The sequence below is a fragment of the Acyrthosiphon pisum genome, chromosome X (assembly GCF_005508785.2).
Source record: "Acyrthosiphon pisum isolate AL4f chromosome X, pea_aphid_22Mar2018_4r6ur, whole genome shotgun sequence".
Classification (NCBI taxonomy): domain Eukaryota; kingdom Metazoa; phylum Arthropoda; class Insecta; order Hemiptera; family Aphididae; genus Acyrthosiphon; species Acyrthosiphon pisum.
In genome coordinates, this window is record NC_042493.1 from 58,532,434 (window position 1) to 58,552,069 (window position 19,636).

At 27.2% G+C, this 19,636-nt stretch overlaps 1 protein-coding gene across 4 annotated transcripts; it reads right to left on the bottom strand.

Annotated features, from left to right (window-relative positions):
* Positions 1 to 310: 310 nt before the first annotated feature.
* LOC100168256 (prostatic acid phosphatase) lies at positions 311 to 16,396 on the bottom strand. Of its 4 annotated transcripts, none has more exons than XM_029487639.1 (11): positions 16,183 to 16,371; positions 16,072 to 16,116; positions 12,895 to 13,160; positions 11,881 to 11,982; positions 10,354 to 10,599; positions 10,070 to 10,258; positions 9,484 to 9,607; positions 8,545 to 8,762; positions 8,301 to 8,472; positions 7,351 to 7,446; positions 311 to 2,549 (listed from the first exon to the last, which is right to left on the bottom strand). In XM_029487639.1, the coding sequence occupies exons 3-11, from the start codon at positions 13,003 to 13,005 to the stop codon at positions 2,431 to 2,433; spliced, it is 1,377 nt and encodes a 458-aa protein (XP_029343499.1). In that variant the 5' UTR covers positions 13,006 to 13,160; positions 16,072 to 16,116; positions 16,183 to 16,371; the 3' UTR covers positions 311 to 2,430. The 4 variants fall into 4 exon arrangements, with proteins under 4 accessions (XP_029343499.1, XP_029343497.1, XP_003246366.1 ...); XM_029487637.1 differs by adding an exon at positions 14,597 to 14,691 and having other exon boundaries at positions 16,072 to 16,371; XM_003246318.4 differs by having other exon boundaries at positions 16,072 to 16,396.
* Positions 16,397 to 19,636: the final 3,240 nt, after the last annotated feature.

The following is a 19,636-nucleotide window of genomic DNA, read 5'->3' on the forward strand; positions in this document are numbered from 1 at the left end:
TACGGGCAACGCCTAATGTGTAGGCGACTCCCTGAATAGGTATTGTAGCACCCGCTAGGGAACCGTAGAGTCAGTCGTTCTAGTTCTTTTAAACCACCTGTGCGTCGTTCCGACAGTCAATAATAAATTATAAAGTGAATTATATATTATTTCAATTCACAATAAAATTATATTAGTACATAAATCTTTAAAACTGTTTTGTTGTATCTACTCTCTTCTAAAATTGAACCCTCACACTACCGGAAAACAACGTTCAAACGGAAAAACACGTACGAGCACAACACAGTCATAATACGGAATGTGTGTTTAGTGTATACTATAATCATCCCTATACATACCTGTTGGTATGTACGATTTGAGTATACTTAATAATAATTTAAAAAACCGTAAAATTTCAATATATTTGAATGTTATATTTTTAACGAATATTGTATACGTTTTGTATTATTTTCTGTGTTGTAGGTACCTATACTACCTATATTACACTGTACCTATACACCAAGGAAGGTCTCACCAAATGGCGGACAAATTTTATCCAGCACGCAGACAAGAAAAAAAAGTAAAGACCGATAATATTATACGTTCTAGTGTTGTAATAATTTATCATTGGTCCATTGGATTTTACCGACGTCAGCAATTTGGATGACCAGTGTAGGTACACATTTCCAGATTCCTATTTTGGCCCTAATTAGTGGCCCTTGGTATACACTATATATTTAAAAGTAACAATTGCAGGTATATATATTCCAGCTACATAGAAAATGTATGCTACCCCCTCCCCCTTTGCGCCTTGCCACCAATAAAATTTCGAGGTGGCTATTCTTTGGTCACTTATATTTTTAAAGTTTTATACATCGTATATTAATAACATTATGAATAACTGCGTTTAATAAAATACTAACTAATTTAATTTTCAAATTCCAAATGCAGTTTATAGCCATATATGTACTATACCTAGATATTTACATATTATTATGTAGTAATATTATACTTGTAAAGTTTATATTTTTAATAGGTGCCAATTTACATTAAATATTTTAAGAAAATATAAACATGTATATTATCGTATACTGTATAGTTACTTACTACCTAACGGTCTATATAGACAGTATTACAGTAGGCTGGTTTAAGTAGGCGTACTTATATATAATATGTATGACAAAAAACTAAATAAATTTTACATTTTATTATCTATCAACATTTTAGTAAAACCAAAAATATAAAAAACGTCAGAAATTTATTTTTTTTAAATAGATGGGCGTTGTGATGACTTAAAATCTAAAAGGGGGCCTTGACCCTTGAATAAAAAGCTGGAAAGTCGTTTTTAGGTAGTAAAAAATGTCTTAATTTTTTCAAATCAGCAATAAATTTGGTATTTGGCCTCTCCTTATCAATATCCTTTTAGATTAAACTGATTAAATACCATACCAACGGCAGACAGTAGCTTGGCAAAAACATATACAGTTATGAGTTAAGTACCAGGAATTCTTTTAATCTCGAGATCGAAAATTATAAAACATCATACAAGTAGATAGGTATATGACAAACAAAATATATATAGTAAAAGCACCTCCCAGTTATCGCTTTTATGCGCTTTTTATATAAAATATAAATAATATAATATTAATATACAGTCGAGTCTCGATAACTCGAATTTTTTTCTTGCCCCTCGGTTATAACCTATAGGTACCTATAGGTAAGTATAACTCAAAAAATACATAAGTTAATTTTATTTTTATTCTCCTTGATATTCTAAAAATTATCGAGACTCTTCTGTACCAACCTATATCCCGTAGTCTGGTACTCAGTTGGTGCATGGCTAAATATACCTATATATTAGCCATGCTCTGGTGTAGAAATATAATATTGTTTATATTTTGGGGGTAATACGACAAACAGCACAATAATTATGGCCAAGTAGGTAGCCATCACTGCAACCTTATACGCTGCTGCTAAGGTATATTGTGCGGGAAAAGTTCTCATCCATCTCGTACAATGGTCAGAGTCATCATAATCATAATATACGATATAAATATATAAATAATATATAGGTATTTGTATTCTATATTTTTAAATTATGTTAAGTGTAAATGTGTAATAAATAATAATAATAATAATAATAATATTAAATGTATAAACAAATGGCGATTGCGCGACAATAATGAAACGCACTGCAAAAAAATTGCAGTGTCTCTTAGACGATCAATCGAGAAACCTGCAGTTTTTGAGAAATTACATTTCTCGACATTCTACAAAAATCGATCATAATAATATAGGCGGTATAGCTACCTACTATATTATTATGACAATAATTTCGAAACCGTCGCTATATGCGATGCACCGCCCTCTGTGTTACACATTATATTATAATAATATATTATACTGCTGCAGGTACGTAGATACTATTATATTATAATAATAATATAATATTTACACGTCTGCGGATGTCGATTCGACGCCGTTCATCCGAAACGAGACGGCTACGCGACTCCGTCCGTCTTGATCGAAGTCCACTGTCTCGGTCTCCTCCCGGGGCACGGCATGGTACACTGAAACATTCGCACGGTGTAAACGGGAGGGAATATGAAAAAAAAAACCAAATAATATGAATCAACTATAAGAGACGACACACATTATAATATTGTTTATGAATACTTACCATACGTCCTATCTATTTATACAAATATTATATGTATACCACAGGCACATGCTAGCTAGGGGGGCACTCTCGCAGGTTCGGATTCTAAGCTTTTATTCAAAAATTTGTTTATTCACTAAATATTTAAAAACATATAAGTTGCTATATTTATACGAATATCGATCAAAACCTTAGACTTGCGGTGTAAGTTAATAAGAGGTACCTTCCTAACAGTTTTTGACAATATTTCTATATTGATTTGCAATGCGCACGTCTCAATAATGTCTTATTTGTCTGTTTTATTAAATAAAATTAATTTTAAAAAATCGAGTAAGTGGGTGACGCTCTGCTGTACAGTAAGTTACAAGCGGGTTACTGTAGTGGTTGATGTTAAATTTGAATTCAATGATAAATACCGTTGTAGATATACGAAAAACGATTCTGAGCGGAGACTGTCAGCCTAGGATATTTTTTATTATTATTAATTCGTTAGCCAGTAAGTTGAATTAATAGTATTTGTATATTTTTATATTAGTGCATAGTAATAAGTACACCTTAGAAGTTTCATGTGTCACCGAATAATATTTTTAAATTACAATAAATAACTAAAACCGTAATTCTTGGTTATTTATTTTGTAATTTCGTCCAAATTTGAACTCAAAATAACTAGGTACCTACCTAGGTATAAAAAAACTGTGTTTTTATTTTTTTTAATTTTTGGTTACAGAATGAACTTCTTACGTAGAACCTTGTTTTTACATTTTTTAATCCTTAACTATAAAAACTGAACATTTTATAAATTTTTAACTGCAAAATAATTTGTAAATATTTAATTACATACATTTTGTCAGAATTTGCTCTTAATGCATATAAAAAAAAAATTAAGTCTATATATTTAATATTTTAAAACTGATATTGTAAAAATTTCAGGAACCTATTATTAAATTTTCAAGCTTTTTGATCAAACATAAAAAATTTTTTATTGGTATTTAATGAAAAAAAACTTTTTTAATTTCCACTAAAAGCAACTTACTAGTTACTTTCCATCGGAAAAGAAATTAAGTTGAAAATCTAAGCATTTTATCGACTACTTATTGTGCACACAAAAAAAACACTTCAATCCATTCATTGCTCCACTCAGAATCTAAAATTATATAATTCTTATTACTTGATACTATAGGTATAGTTTACCTATATGCCAGCGTGTGTCGTAGGTTATGTATCTATATACTGGTGTGATCGATTTAGAGGATTCAGACACTAATGTTTAGGTATAAAAATATTTATTATACATAATATTATTGTAAGCAGTAACAAAACAAGATTTTTAGAAAAAAATATTTTTACCATTATTACTGTCGGAATTTTTTTTTCTGAGAAGTTTTTCACTGTTTTGATGGACAAAATATTTTTTTATTTCATATTCCCAAGCAGATTATTATTTGGAGTATTTCCATCGATAAAAATAAAATATCGGACAAGTTGTGTATTACCCAGTCGTAATAATTTCAAGTTTATATAGGTACATGAACGGAGTACTAGTGGAACAACATTTTGTAAGGTATAGGTATATACGGTATACCTACCCCTCTATCAATTCACTCCACTCATCTATACTTGAAATACTTATTATAGCAACTCATAAACTACTTGTTAAAAATTCGAAATTTATATATCAAAGTACTCCAAAAAATATTATGCTTTAGAATAAGGAATACAAAATGCACGATGTCATTAAAAAATAAAAATGAATTAATAATTAACAATAATAAATAGGTAGGTAGTAAAAATATTGTGTAAGAAAAATGCCTTTTTAACGACTTAAAATCGTTTAAAAATATAGTTTTAAAAACGTTAACAGTATTTGATTTTTCGAAATAATCTATCCTACGTAAATGGATCACTCAGTATATTCGAATTAGATACATCGAATTTCGCTCGAGGATTATAATATAGTAATAATCTACCTATTACCTATATAGTGCCAATTAAAATATTAAAATATATTAATCCTTATCCTTAGTTTTGCCATTTTTAAGATATTTTTTTTATGCAACTTAAAAGGATAATAATTTGTCTTCTTCTGCCTGCATAGCAGTTCCTGGTGGACATATTGAATAATATTATAAAACAAGTAAAAAATATTGCATACAATTTCAACTAGTATTATGCCTATTGGATTTGAATTAATTGTTAAAATGGTTTTTTTTTTAAAAAAGGTGAAAATTATACAGTTTTACAATATAATGCTGTATTTTTGAAAATAAAAGCTGCTTTTATTTATTCAAAATTCAACAGATTACAAAATTGTATTTTCTTCATATTATAAATAAATATGAAACTCTACAAAATGGCTATTTTAAAATTTTTAAAAAAGTTATTTTTTTAAACCATTGTAAAAGGGAGGTCATATACCATTATTATATTAAATATTACATTAAATGGAACTGAATTATATTTTGAATTACAGCTATTGACTTTATAATATTAATTAACATACAGTACATACAAGTCAGGTCCCTACGTTGATTATTGAAGGTTGTGTCGTGTATTGGACTATTTTAAAACAATAATGAGCCTAATTTGATTTGGGTAATTTCCCATAATTTATAATATATATTATATAATTTTCACCTATAATCTAAATTCTAAATATCGGTGCAATGTGAGATTGCCAATCCGCATCATATGGAAAACGACACTTAAGTCATAAGATGACATGCACAAATGCACCAAGGTAATATATTATAAGGAACCTATCTTAAACAATTGAAGATTGAAACTAAGTAGTCAATTAATTATCTGAAAACCAAGCAAAAAAATATGAATTAACATACTGTCTAAAATTCTAAATTGTAAAATCAAAAATCAATCACACGCATATCCATGTTCAATAAAAAACCTAGTGGGGATATTATTTGACATTTTTGTTTGAAGGTACCTAATACCTACTTACCTACATCTAGAATAAAAACTTCCTATAGTAACTTTAAGTAAAGTAAATATATTGATATTTTGATAGAGCATAAATATTTGGATAATTTAGTTTTTTTTATGAACACCTGATTCCATAATAACAAGCAATAACTAATAATCAATTAGTTACTTACCTTACATAAAAAACATAGGTATATCATATACATGTTATAGATTTATTATTTATTGATATGATTTACATGTAAAAAACAATAATACATGTTTGTACATATTTAGTTTAAAAATTAAAATCATATATAAAAATAAATATGTACCTAAAGATATATTTATCAAATAACCAGTAGTGTTAAAAATTATTATTTAATTAATTAACTAACAAAAATAGAAAATTCAAAGGAAATTAATGTAACATATTAGCTGCTTATGAAATACGTCAAATGATATACAATAGTTTGACCTCCATACAACTATTATTTACACTGGTATTAATTATTGCTTTACATTTTTACAATAACTATTGGAGTACATTCGAATGAAATTAAAGTGGGAATAATTTATAATATTGAAAACTGGATTTAGAACTATTTGGGATACTAAAATAGAAATAAACAAGTCATATTATTTGTCTACGTTTTATTTAATTTTCTAGAATTGATACACTGGCTTCAGTCATATTTCATTATACGGGGTCTATATTTCTATTCAAATACTAAAACAAACACTACAATCTAACTACTATAACACAGTAATCATACTATCTATTATCTAACATAATTTTAAAGTTGTAACCTAGAACAACATTTTTAACACCCATTAGTAAGGGCGACGAATAACATCAGCTATCGTAAAATGTTGAAACATACTAAGCCATTAGGTAACATGAAAATATTTAGCATGCTTTAAGTATATAAAATAAGATATTTCTTCAATAAATTCGTTGTGATGCATAAAAAAAAATTTCAGTCCATGCCATTTAAACTGAAATGAAAAACATAAAATAAACAATAATAATAATAATAATAATAATAATAATAATAATAATAGTAATGTAAACAATTTATTAACAATATTCTTATATAATAATCAGTTTTTAGAGAAATCCATAGCTCAAAATACTTTTGTTTTTATTTTATTTTATAAAATAAAACTACAATATAAACTTACTTCATCTAACTCTCAATGTGTAAAATTAGTTAATATAATTATAATAATTTAGATAATTAACAAAAATAAAAATTAGTATTACCTATATAGTATAATGTATATATTATAATATATTATAATGAATACCTACTCACTTAAAATAAACATTTATAGTCATTATTTTAAAAATAGCATTTCTTTGTACCATTTATTGATAATACAGTATCTTTTTACTAGTAATTAATTAGACATAGGATATTTAAATTTTTTTAAAGGTATTGAGTAGTATTGTTGAAAAAAAATATTCAAAAGTTATAGTTGAGTCAAACTTAGAGTAAGTATTGAACATATGTTATCAAATTTAAAATTTTTCTTTATAAATTTGTCAGTTATTTGATAATTTTATTTCAAATTTAAAGATATTAAGTTATATTATATCAATACATTTTATAACACATTAATATTTATATATAAGTCAATTATTTGACTGTGTATTTTAACTACAAATAATAATAATTAATTAAAATACTAATAATACTTATATAAAAAAATTAAGCATTCTAATATAAATAAATATAAATACAAACACTAGTATGATAAATATTAGTGATTGATGATTTTTTTGTACGTACATTTTTGATAATTTCGGCCACAATAACAGATGAAATATTTTTTGTTCAACATAAAAAATATGATTGAAACAACTATCAATATTACCGCAATAATTCCTAAAACAAAATCCAATAAGTAATTAATAAATTATTCAATACAAAACAATTTTTAATTTATTCATATTAAAATTTCACAAAGTATTTATGATTAAATAAATATTGAAAGTTGGCTCCTTTGACATACCTACTGTAATTTTGTACATACTAATAAGTAAATGACTCAAAAGTTATAAAGTATGTACTTTTTTTTTATCCGTTTGTCAAATTGATCAAAATTTGTCAAATTTGTCAAAAATTAGAAGTCTTAACTACCTACTATTATTTTTTTGTTGAATTTTTGTGAAGGTATTTGAGTATCTTAACATAATATTATATACTATGTCTGGATGAAGACTATTATATACTTTATATCATCCTGAATTTATATTTAATAATATTAATATATATAATATTGAATGTGTTTATTAAAGCTTTGTGTCAGTAACTAGGAAAAAATAATAATTTTCCACTTATCAGCTATATTCAAGTTAGATTTAATTAGATAAAAAACATTTTAAAAGTAGTACTACACTAAATATTCAATACAATAATTATAATCTATAGTACAGCTTATTATTTAATCAGTAAAGATATATATACAAAAAAAAAATTGAAGTTTATATTTTGGAAAAATTGTACTCTAAACTTTACAACTGTAAACTGTTGATATTTTTAACATACTTTCAGTCAATTGATCACTGAAATGATGGGAGGTTTAAAAAAAATACATAATTAAGATAACACAACTAAAATATATATTTATAAGAAACATAAACAAAAACTTTTTTTTTTTTTTTTTTAATTAGAGTTTTAAAATGTTTTGGATTTAGATAATGAATTTTTATATTTAAAAAAAATAGATCATGCCTTACCAAAATATGCCAAAACATTATTTTCTTCAGGCTTATGGCATTCTTTATACCAGTCTGTAAGTAGAATTGGATTGACAACATCAATAAACTGGTCTAGATCGCATGCTATTGAATCACAACCAGGGACATGGAGCAAATAAGGATCGTGAGTAGAAGTGTTTCTATATGATACCTTTAAAATATAAATAATTCAGACATTTATATTTGTTACTTAACTTGAAATTTAAACTTTGTATTGACTTACAGTAACAACAAAAGTATTATTTGAGTTTTTACTCTTCCTAAGTTCTATAAACACCGCAGCAGTATAAGGTGGTAATTTATGATTGTAAACATTTAAAGAATGTAATAAACCAGCTACATTGGTATCATGAGCTGAGTATACCCATAATTTGAAATCGGTTTGCATAGTTCCATTCCGTTTCTGTTTCATATTATCAACTATTTCATTAAGTAATACACCTGAAAGAAATTAAATTATAAACATTTAATCATTTTATATAGGTTAGGTTTAGAAAGATAATTTTTTACTTGAGAAAAATAATAAATTATGATAATTTAGAATCATTCAAAATTATAATTTTATTGTTTTTGACTAAATCATAATTTATTACCAAAACATAAAATAAAAATTTAAACAATTATTTACATAATTTATTTCATCAAAGATATATTTATAATATTATTTACTATTATTATATAATATATATATAAATTATATTTAGCTAATGCCATAGTCGCCGAGCTTAAGTTCAATTAAAAAAAATATACATAAATTATAGCTTCGAGTGTCGCCGAACATACCGCATTATTTGTATTTGTAAACCATAGAAAATATATAGAAGTTCATATAACTTCAGATAATTTTAGTAACAAAGAAAACATAAAATACTATATTTTAAAATTTTCTTTAAGTATAGTAACCAATATTGTATTATAAATAAAATAACATAAAACAAATAAACATTAATATCAACATAATATAAACATTGTTTATATATGTGATATGAGAGAATTTACATAATTTATATATAATATGCAGTATTCTAAATGTATATCTGTATTAGATAACAGATAACAGTTTAGTATTTGAGTACATAATTAACTATTAAGCAATGTAATTTTTTTTATATTGTATAATTATAACTTATTATTTTTTATTAATTTTTCAATTTACACATACCACAACTTAGTTTCTTCAATATTGGAGTATATGTTGGCAATAGAAATGCCAATTCAGAAACTTCTCTTAATTTGTCAGGGAATACAGAATTGGTCCAATTGGGTAATGTATAGTTAAATTGTGTCTAAAAAAAAAATTAAAATATAACATAAATAAATAAACCATTTAAATCCAATTTGCATTAAAACATATGGCCTATAATGAGAAATCTTTTTATAACAACCATTTTAATATTTAAATTTTTTTAAATTTATAATTTGTATACATTAATTTAGGTAATATGATATCATAATGTAATATATGAAATATATGGGCCAAAGTCAAGCCATAATAACCTAAAAATATGTATCAGTGACTTAATATAATTTATATTTGATATTTAATACAGCGGTTTTGATATATTTTGAAAAAACGTTTTCCAAATCTATTTTTAAAGAAAAATTATTATTGTTTTATCTTTCACTAAATGAAGTTTGGCACTCATCTAATGTAATATATTATTTATCAAAATTAAGTAATAGAATCTATCTAAATTTAATTCTTATTATCTATTTTGAATACTTTTTAAAAATTAAATAATTGTTACCTCAACCAATAATAAATCATATAAAGTTAATGTGTCATCAATTAAATCAGTGAAATTCATGCCACTGTTTTCTTTAAGGTAATTGTATAAAGGCTGGTGATCTTCATTAAATCGTTGTATTTCTGGTAAATTTTGAAGATTATTAAAATCTCTTGTGAACCGAGGACAGTTATTACCAAAAGACAATGACTGAAAAATAAAGGTATTTAAATTAATTCTAATTAAAACAAAAAAAGAAACAATAATTTAAAATATACAAGATGAAATATTCAAACAAAATTTACCTTGTCGAGATCTCGTGGTATTGAATGAATTGGAATTGGTTGCCATAAAGTTCCTAATTTGTTATTCCATTTTTGATCTGCTGTTGGTGCATATAAACCAGCAAGATTAACAGCAGCACTCATTAAAGCACGATCCACACTAGTACTACGAATGTATATATCTTCACTTGAATATCGAACAGGCAAAAAATCACTGTATCTATTTCTTATCCACTTTCCAAATTCATAATGTCTTTCTTTTCCTTGCTAAAATCATAAAATATACTTTATTACCTAGTGAATACATACAAATGGGTATAATAGATATGTTAAAATAAAAAGAATACAAATTATAGTATCCTATTGTTGTAGAAATATTTACAATATTTAAAAAGCACCAATCACTTAAGTTTATTAACCATTTTACTGCTCCAGACGTACTATTACATTCTTGTATTTTATTATATTATCATTTGCCAGTAACCATACAAATTTAAGAAACTCTGGTTCGTATTATTTTAAATTTAAATCATTAAATCATAAAGATCTCAAAATTTAAATTTAAAGAAAAATGTATGTTTTATTTTACGTAGCATACACAGGTTGCAATGAATAAATAATGTAGTAGTGAAAAGGTTAATAACTAGGGCTAGGATTTTGTAGCATTTGCATTTTCTTTCATAGTACTATAGGACATAGCTAATCAAAAACAAAATTCGATTCATTCAACACAGAGTTCAAATATGCAATTTTGATTTTGCTTTTTTTGCATTTTCTTATGATATTCGTAAATAAATGCTTTTTGGTACTTTTTTGTCAGTTTATTAGCTTTTTTTTGTTAATTATACGCATATTTAACATTTTTAGAACATTTACGTACATATTTATCTAAATTATTATTTATTAATTTATTTTAATTGTGTTATTATATATACAGTATAATATGATATACTTATTTCATGATTTCGTAGTGAAATATTATTGCCTCATCGGAAAATATTTCTGAAAATAGATTCTTAGATTTTGTCAAAGTGATTACCGAGTGGGGAATAATGGTTACGTAATAAGTTGACATTTATCGACATTTAATAAAACGGTTTTTAATTTATTTTTTTCAATATTTATAAATTGTGCTTAGTTGTTCTAAGAATTACTTAGTGTTAACATATAAAAATGTGTTTAATAAATTATTTTTTGATATTAAAAATATTTTTCAGTTGAACTTAAAAATGTTCAAGTCTTTTTTAGTTGCATTTTCTTGGTTAAAATGCTTTTTTTTTTGTAGCATTATTGGCAATTTTTTAATTCCCTTATTGTAGGTTTTTAGTGCTTTATTTTCCTAGCCCTATTAATAACTTATTATCATTGTTATTTTACTTGATAAACTATATAGGGTACCTATTATATGAAAATATTAATTTAGATAATATGTTTAAATCATATTATGAAAATAGAAAGGTTTATACTAGGTATTGAATACAAAGATTAATATATACAATTTATCATTTTATAAAATAAATCATTATAAAAAAAAACCTTTAAACTTACATTAGTCAATTGTCCATATCCCATGGGCCAGTAAGATGCGTTTCTGTAAGGATCTTTTGGGTAAGATAAATCAGTAATTGCTCGATCACCATGTCTATAAAGCTGAAATTAAAATTAAACATTTATCAGATAAATAAATAGGTAGCAATAAAACATTAAATTAAACTTATGTTATATACAATGTACATGTTACACCAATGAGTATATTGTAGTATTCATGACTTGATCTATAGGAAGTCAAGGAATAATACTTACTAATTATTAAGTATTTTAAACTACAGTCGAGTCCCAATAATTCAAAAATATGGCACCAGTTTTTGAATTTAAAAATAAAAATAAAAATGTACTAAATTATGTGCATAATTACATATTATTATTTTATTTTATTTTGCTACATTACATAGCTCAATTACAGAGGTACCTATTATAATCTTGTAGATACTATATAATATTATACAATATACTTACCTACATATAGACTATATAAATTACTATACCAATTTAATTGTTATTAATCATAAAAAAATTAAATAATACTTTAGTAATTCTTATTATTTCAATATATTATTTAGTTTTCTATTGTTGGCAGGTATCATTTCCAAGATGCTTTGCCTTGCAATTTTATGCTGATACCTAAATATCAGGGTTGTCAGTTGAATATACTCAAGTTGGATTACCGAATGTGTCGTATTACCTTGTTGCCAGATTACTGGAGACTATATTGTATATTAAAACAAAATAGCTATTTAACATTTACACAAAAGTAGGACTGAAATAATTGTATTTTTTAGATAGGTACATTTTTTCATGAAAATATGTACCTACAATTTCAATCTACAGTCATAACCATTTATTGTAATTTGTAAATAGATGTATTACAAGGTAAACCATAATCAATTATGATTTGTACCTACACACTCAATCAAACATAGTACTCCTACCTATTTACACAGTGCACACACATTATTGCATAGTAAATATTATTATATAATAACAGTATAATTTATTACTCACCAGTGATGAAAACACTAGCTCGCCGTACTCTTGGGCCAATGGATCGCTGGCCAAACAGATATCGGTCGTCAAGAGCGAGATGGCGGCCGTCAGCAGTAGTGTTGAACGCATCGTGTTGCGACAGGACGATAGAGACAAAATAAATACCTACGCTTATATCTGTCCTTTAGTGTGGCCCGATTTCAAATGGAGAAGTAGGTAGGTAACAGTTTTTATTTAATATTCATATTGTTACGACGGTGTTGTTTGTTCCACATACTCACGGCCTGCGTTAAACAAACATGTCATTGTTCGATTATCGTCATTAAACAGACGGCGTAATTCGTCCGACTACAAGCCGCGTAGGTATGCATGGGTAGATATTTTGGGAGTGAAACAATAATACGGAAAGCGAAGAAAATATAATATAAAAATATAGCAGAACTATTATTATCATTTAAGGTTTACTGGTGACTGTCTAAATAACATGTTCGTAATTTCGTTCAATTTTTTTTCGTTTTAATTCGCGTCTCGCGAGCCGCATCGACGCGATGAAGGTCGGCCGCGACGAATAACTCTGTGTGCAAATTAGAGGTAGGTTTAATTAGATACGTTAAAACACATTATTATTATTTATAATCGTTATCAACAACAACAACTACTACAACTATGATACTGTATACCACGATTAAAGATATAAAATCGTGCTGTATACCACGGACATAGATACTAGTATCTATATCCGTTCTGTATACGGCGCCACTTGCACACGATAATCCCATTATCTATTTTATTACTTGTCAGTTGGCGCGCACCAAACGCCGCTGGCAATGTTTATTTGTGCAATATTATTATTATTGTGCCACTGCTAATTATTATAAAATATTATGTTACTTGTTAGATTCTATCGTCAGCACGGTGGCGGCGGGCGGACGTGTCGATTATTTTAATATTAATTATTTTTTATAATATTATTGTATCCGGTGATCATATTATCGTAAAATATATTGTTGATAGGTACCATTACATTTCAAACATTTATATGAATCACAATTATGTATAATTTCTGGTTAGTACCCGCAGGTAGGTCTCGGCTGTAGGTTGGAGGTTCGTAATATATGAATACAAATACAGTTAATAGGTTACCTACACTTTATTAGTTAAGGAAAAAATAATATGCCTTTGAAGGTTTGAAATATCTATAGGTCAATATCTATATACTATAATTTTAACATTAACATCCCTTTCCCAATGGAAAATTTGAAAATCCTCCACCAAGGGACTGGAACCGAACCTAAAAATACCGGTTCTGGAACCGGAACCTTTAAAATATTAAGAACCGGAACCTGAGTCGAAACCTTTATTTTAATAAATAAAGTAACCGAACTAAACAGGAATTTTTAAAATAAATATTATGTTCTTTTAGATTCAAAAATAAATAAATCGTATTTATCATAATTTAATGGGATTACTGTTTTGTGTATAAACTATACGTATTTATAACTATACGTATTTATAACTATACGCATTCCGGATAAGTTATTATACTTTTCAGTAATAATAAATATAATATAATATATAGAACATATTTTATAGAATACGATTAGATAAGTTTTAGGTAATTATCACAACTCACGAGCCACGAGTACCTAGAATTTAATAACTAATAATAATAAATAAATGAAGATATTGTGATTATAAATATTATTATTTATTATATTACCGTAACAGGAACATCACATCACACAATACGCGCTTCTCCGTTTATACGTGTCGCGAACGACCGAGGTCCAAGAGATATGTGTCTTTTTAGCGTGCCTATATAGTATGACATACATTGTGTGATTTACAATTATTTTGCTGATCTATAATATGTTTTCATAATGCCGACACGTCGACACACTACTTACGGAGTTTCGTCTTACGTAGTTACGTGTACCTACTAGTTCATTTTGTGAATTTATGATGACTCTGTTTTCAGACGTTTATTAATTATTGAAATATGCGAAATTGCAGTATGATATTATATAATGTGCAATAATAAATGGCACATTGATATTGCAAGTTACAACACAAGGATTCAACACTGTACTTATAATACAAAAAATGTTCTAAATAAGAATATATACGAGTAAACCTTATATGATGCACAAATATGGTTGGGTATAGTAGGTAGGTACCTAAAAATAATAACAAATATCTATATTCCATAATAAAAAGAATAAAATTTACCACTCCAGTGGTTGAATACTTGAGTTCAAAATGTAGGATATATCATTTTCATAAATTAGCAATAACAATAACTACAATATGTAATCATACTATATTATTTGTATAGCCAAAGAATAGTCATATGTTTTTAAATTAAATTATAAAAAAAATAATTTCTTCCGGAGGCTGCAGCTAGCATTATATAAAATAATACATAATTGACAATAGATAAAAGTAAATATTTTTTGCAGCATTAAATTTGTCTTCAACCTTTTAATGTATTACTCAATGATTTTCACTTGTTATAATTAATCAAAGCTGCAAAACAGGATATTATACATAAATATATCTATTTTTATATGGCCTGCTTGAAACCTTGCACACTTGAAAAAAGTGGTGGTGGAGAGGGGGGGGGGGGGGTGACCGGCTGGCATCATGATTTTATACCTTAACTCTTAAGTTATGAATAAAACTCTCTAAAGGTCTAACTATTTTATTTTTGATTAGGTAGGTACCTGCTTTATTACTTTTATTAGGTACTTTCAAAATATTAAATTTTGACAATTATTTAAATTTTTTTTTAATTCAATAAATATATTTCGTAAATTTCCTGTTCAATTGTGTTTGTTAATTAGTTGATAGCACACATCAAGTTAGCATATTAGCATAATAGCTTTAAAAAAAAATATGATGACTAAAAGTTGAAATGTTTTGAAAACACATCAGCAAATGTGCGCTAGGTTAGTTTTTGTTTAAAAAAAAATGTTATATTACGCATAACTTAAAAAAATAAAAGAGTTTGATCCACAAAATGATGAAAGTTTTTTCATAACTTAATATCACGACACCGGCCGGTCACTTCCTCGGGGACACATTGTATAGGTACCTAATATTATTATACCTACATATTATTTAATTTTATTTTTGCACAATTATTTATTACCTACAATAGATATTATGCGATCTCATCGATCGTTAATCATTTACCTCGATATGTATACGGGAAAAATAGCACATACAACAATGTGGTGCCTAATAATATAATATTTGATGACAATATTATTATATCGGTGGCGCTCGGCAGTTGTATATTGGTACTTGCTGCGGCGGTATCGCGTCACAGTTCACGGCGGCGGCGGACTAAAACGATGAGATCGGAAACGAATCTGTCACTGCGGAGACAGAGAGACGCGCCGAGACTGCAATGTATATCGCGATGCCGGGTCGGGCCGAACCGACTGACGACGACGACGAGTGATAAATTGTAATGAAGCTGCGCGCGTGTACCATCACCGATAGGTTATACCTACCGACGACGACGACGACGCCACCGCCACCGCGTAAAAAATAAATAAAAAACGCTCTCTGGTGCTAAAAAGGTCGTGAATTTATTATTTTTGTGTGGTGATGGGTATTGGTCGGTAATTGAAGCAACGATAATGTATAATTTATTATACAGCTGGGTAGAAGACTTATGGCATTTGCATAGGTATAGGTATACCAATTTTGTTTTTCGAAATCGTAAAAAATGGCCATCTATAGAGCCCTCCCCCCTTACAAAATGGAAATATTTATAATCACTTAAAACTATACTAACTTATTTTAAAGTATTTTCTGTAATATTATGTAATTGCTAATCATTATGATAAACCTGCCCCCCTTCTGTCTACGGCACTGTATAGTGTAGGTATATAGAGTAAAAATATGTTTCATATATGTAACGTCAAAAACTAATTTATAATTTTGTGGTGCATATTATATTTGCATACTAGTGTTACTTGTAGTGTATTTTTAGTGTCTGATAGGTAACAGGAAGGTATACCTACATGATTATTTAAGTTTTTTTTTTGTTTTTTATACGGAATATTCCTTTTTTTACATAATATTTATGCACATTTTCCTTTAAATAACCTTCATCAGAACCACAAATATAAATTTGAATATACGATCAGAATGCCTTCATAGTTCATAATCACTGATACAGTGCGGGCTTGATCGAGTATTTGAGTATATATTTGTGGTTTACTGACTTCGGTTATTGTCCATGTCTTATCTAACTTAGTTTTTATTTTGGATGCTAGACATTTAAATCATGTATAATTGGTTAATCAAGCCACCAAGATAACAATTTTTGTTCATATTTTATGGATTTTAAAGTTTATAAATGCTTACTATATTGTGATTTTTTATATAGGGCTATGTAATATGTCCACCACCCAATTGAAATATATTTTATGCAGCTGTATAATAATATAATTACGTATGATGCGAATATCACCTTTACGAGTATTCCACTGCAAAATGTTGTTCCGATTATTTATCGTCAATTTATATTTATTCAACCGAAAACGGACGATGAACAATAATATTATGATACACACGCAAACTCCCGGTCGTCAACAGTTATAATAATAATAATAATAATAATAATAATACCTAAATAATTGTGCCCTATTAGTAGTCCTGGCCGTGTACATAAACATACAATATTATATATAGATAGATATGAGAGGAAGTCTACAGCGGGCTGTTTTGTCCGGGTAGCTAATTTTGAAGGTTTTTATTTTTAATTGTCATTGTTTTAATCCTCTTATAGCTTATTTCACTTGGGTAGTTGGGTAGGTACTTATTTATATATTAATAAATTGTTAGGTACCATAATATTGATGATATTATCATTATCACTAGGTAGCCGAAATACTGAACATCGAAAATAATCTTACCACCGCAAGTCCGCCATCAAATATTATATTAAAATAATTATTAGAAAAAATTCCAAGTCACGACAGTATATGATCTAGAGACTAGAAGTCACCCAAAGGGGAGCAAATTATCAAAAATGAATAAACCTTTTTAAGCCCAATATTAGAATCAAAATACCACCACTGAGTCACAATCTAGGAAAATTAAAATTTTAACACAACAATATGTTAACACTAAGTTAACATAATAATAAGTTCAAATTAATATAAAAGTGGTTTCTTTTAAAACAAAATATAGATACCTAAATATTTGGTAGTTATATTTTTGTTGCCTCTGGGCTGAAAGTTCCTTATTAAGACTCGGTATCTACCGCGAGGTTTGTGTATTATATTTATGCAGTAACGCACACAGCAAAGTTGTTTTTTGGAGTTGGTTCACTGTGGTTGTGTTAATAATAGTTATTCCAAAATTATATATATGTGCTGTACTGCTGTACTTACAAGAGAAGAGGGGAATTTTGTAGTAATTCTTTTTCATAAAGCAAAACATATTTCCGGGGACTGTGATACCTTAAGCCCCTCCCCCTATACCACTGCATAGACACATAACATCATTGCTGCAGATACCTGCACTATATATTTAAAAAGCTGTCCGTTTTTTTTTTTGGGGGGGGGGGGCTGATTTTCACCAATAGGTGCGGTCAAATGTACTGTGGATAAAGCTGCAAATTACGTTGTATGCATATGACGGTATAATAATAAATATTATCATTTCCGTCAACCCGCCATGACCTTTATTTTTTTTTGTATGTTTTGTATTTGCCGTTAATTAAAGTGTAGTGTTTTGCTTAACATTATTCATTATTATTATCGTTGTGCTCGCTTTGAGTAAAATGTGTCCACTGGGAAATATCAACAGATGAAAACACAGTTTAACACGTCGGTAGATAGATACCTACTGAAGTGTCATATCCAACTGTCCGAGTACAGATCGGAGTAGGTACCTACCAATAAATAAACTATAGTATTTAATGCCATAAATACAATAATATTGTACAAAAGTATTTAATACACGAATGTTATTCATAATATAGAAGTATACTATATGCAGGCGTTTATGTGCAGGATTTTATGTGTTAATTATAATATTACCTAATCGTTTCAAAATATATTTCATTAGTGATCAAGTAATTTATTATAATATGCACCTAGGTACATATACGTATTGGGTTATATTATTTTGTTTCAATCATATTTAACCAACAGGATTTTATTTTATCATTTGTTTGTAATATAATCTGATTGATTTCCGGTTATTTTCCTAAACATCTAAAATTGAACTAACAATTTAAATGAATAATTTCAATAAAATATGTATTATTGTATCAAGTAGGGGAAAGGTGTCCAAAGCGGCCACCTTAAGGTTTAACACAGTGTCACACTTTAGGAATTTATTTTTTTTTTATGAAACCTTCAAGGTTGTCTAGTTAAACTAGTCAGGAATCATAATTTTCAATCAGAGACTATTTTAAACAAATAAATAAAAAGTTATTTTCATTTTTTTAAAAAGTACAAAATTGTTCACTTTGCCCACCTAGGTGTTAAAAGTGTTCAGTCTATGTCCATTTTGATCACCGGTTTAAAATTTCTATTATTATTCATTATTTCATAATATTATCATAAATATATATATATATAATATATTTTATATTATATTCTTACAACTTTTCTTTGATAAATAAGTAACTTCAGTTCAAGCTTTGGGTCTCGCTAACATGGTTAAGCAGTAATTTAGTTTATAGAAGACTTTTTAGTTCTTATGATATAATAACTACACCAAAAATTAATTT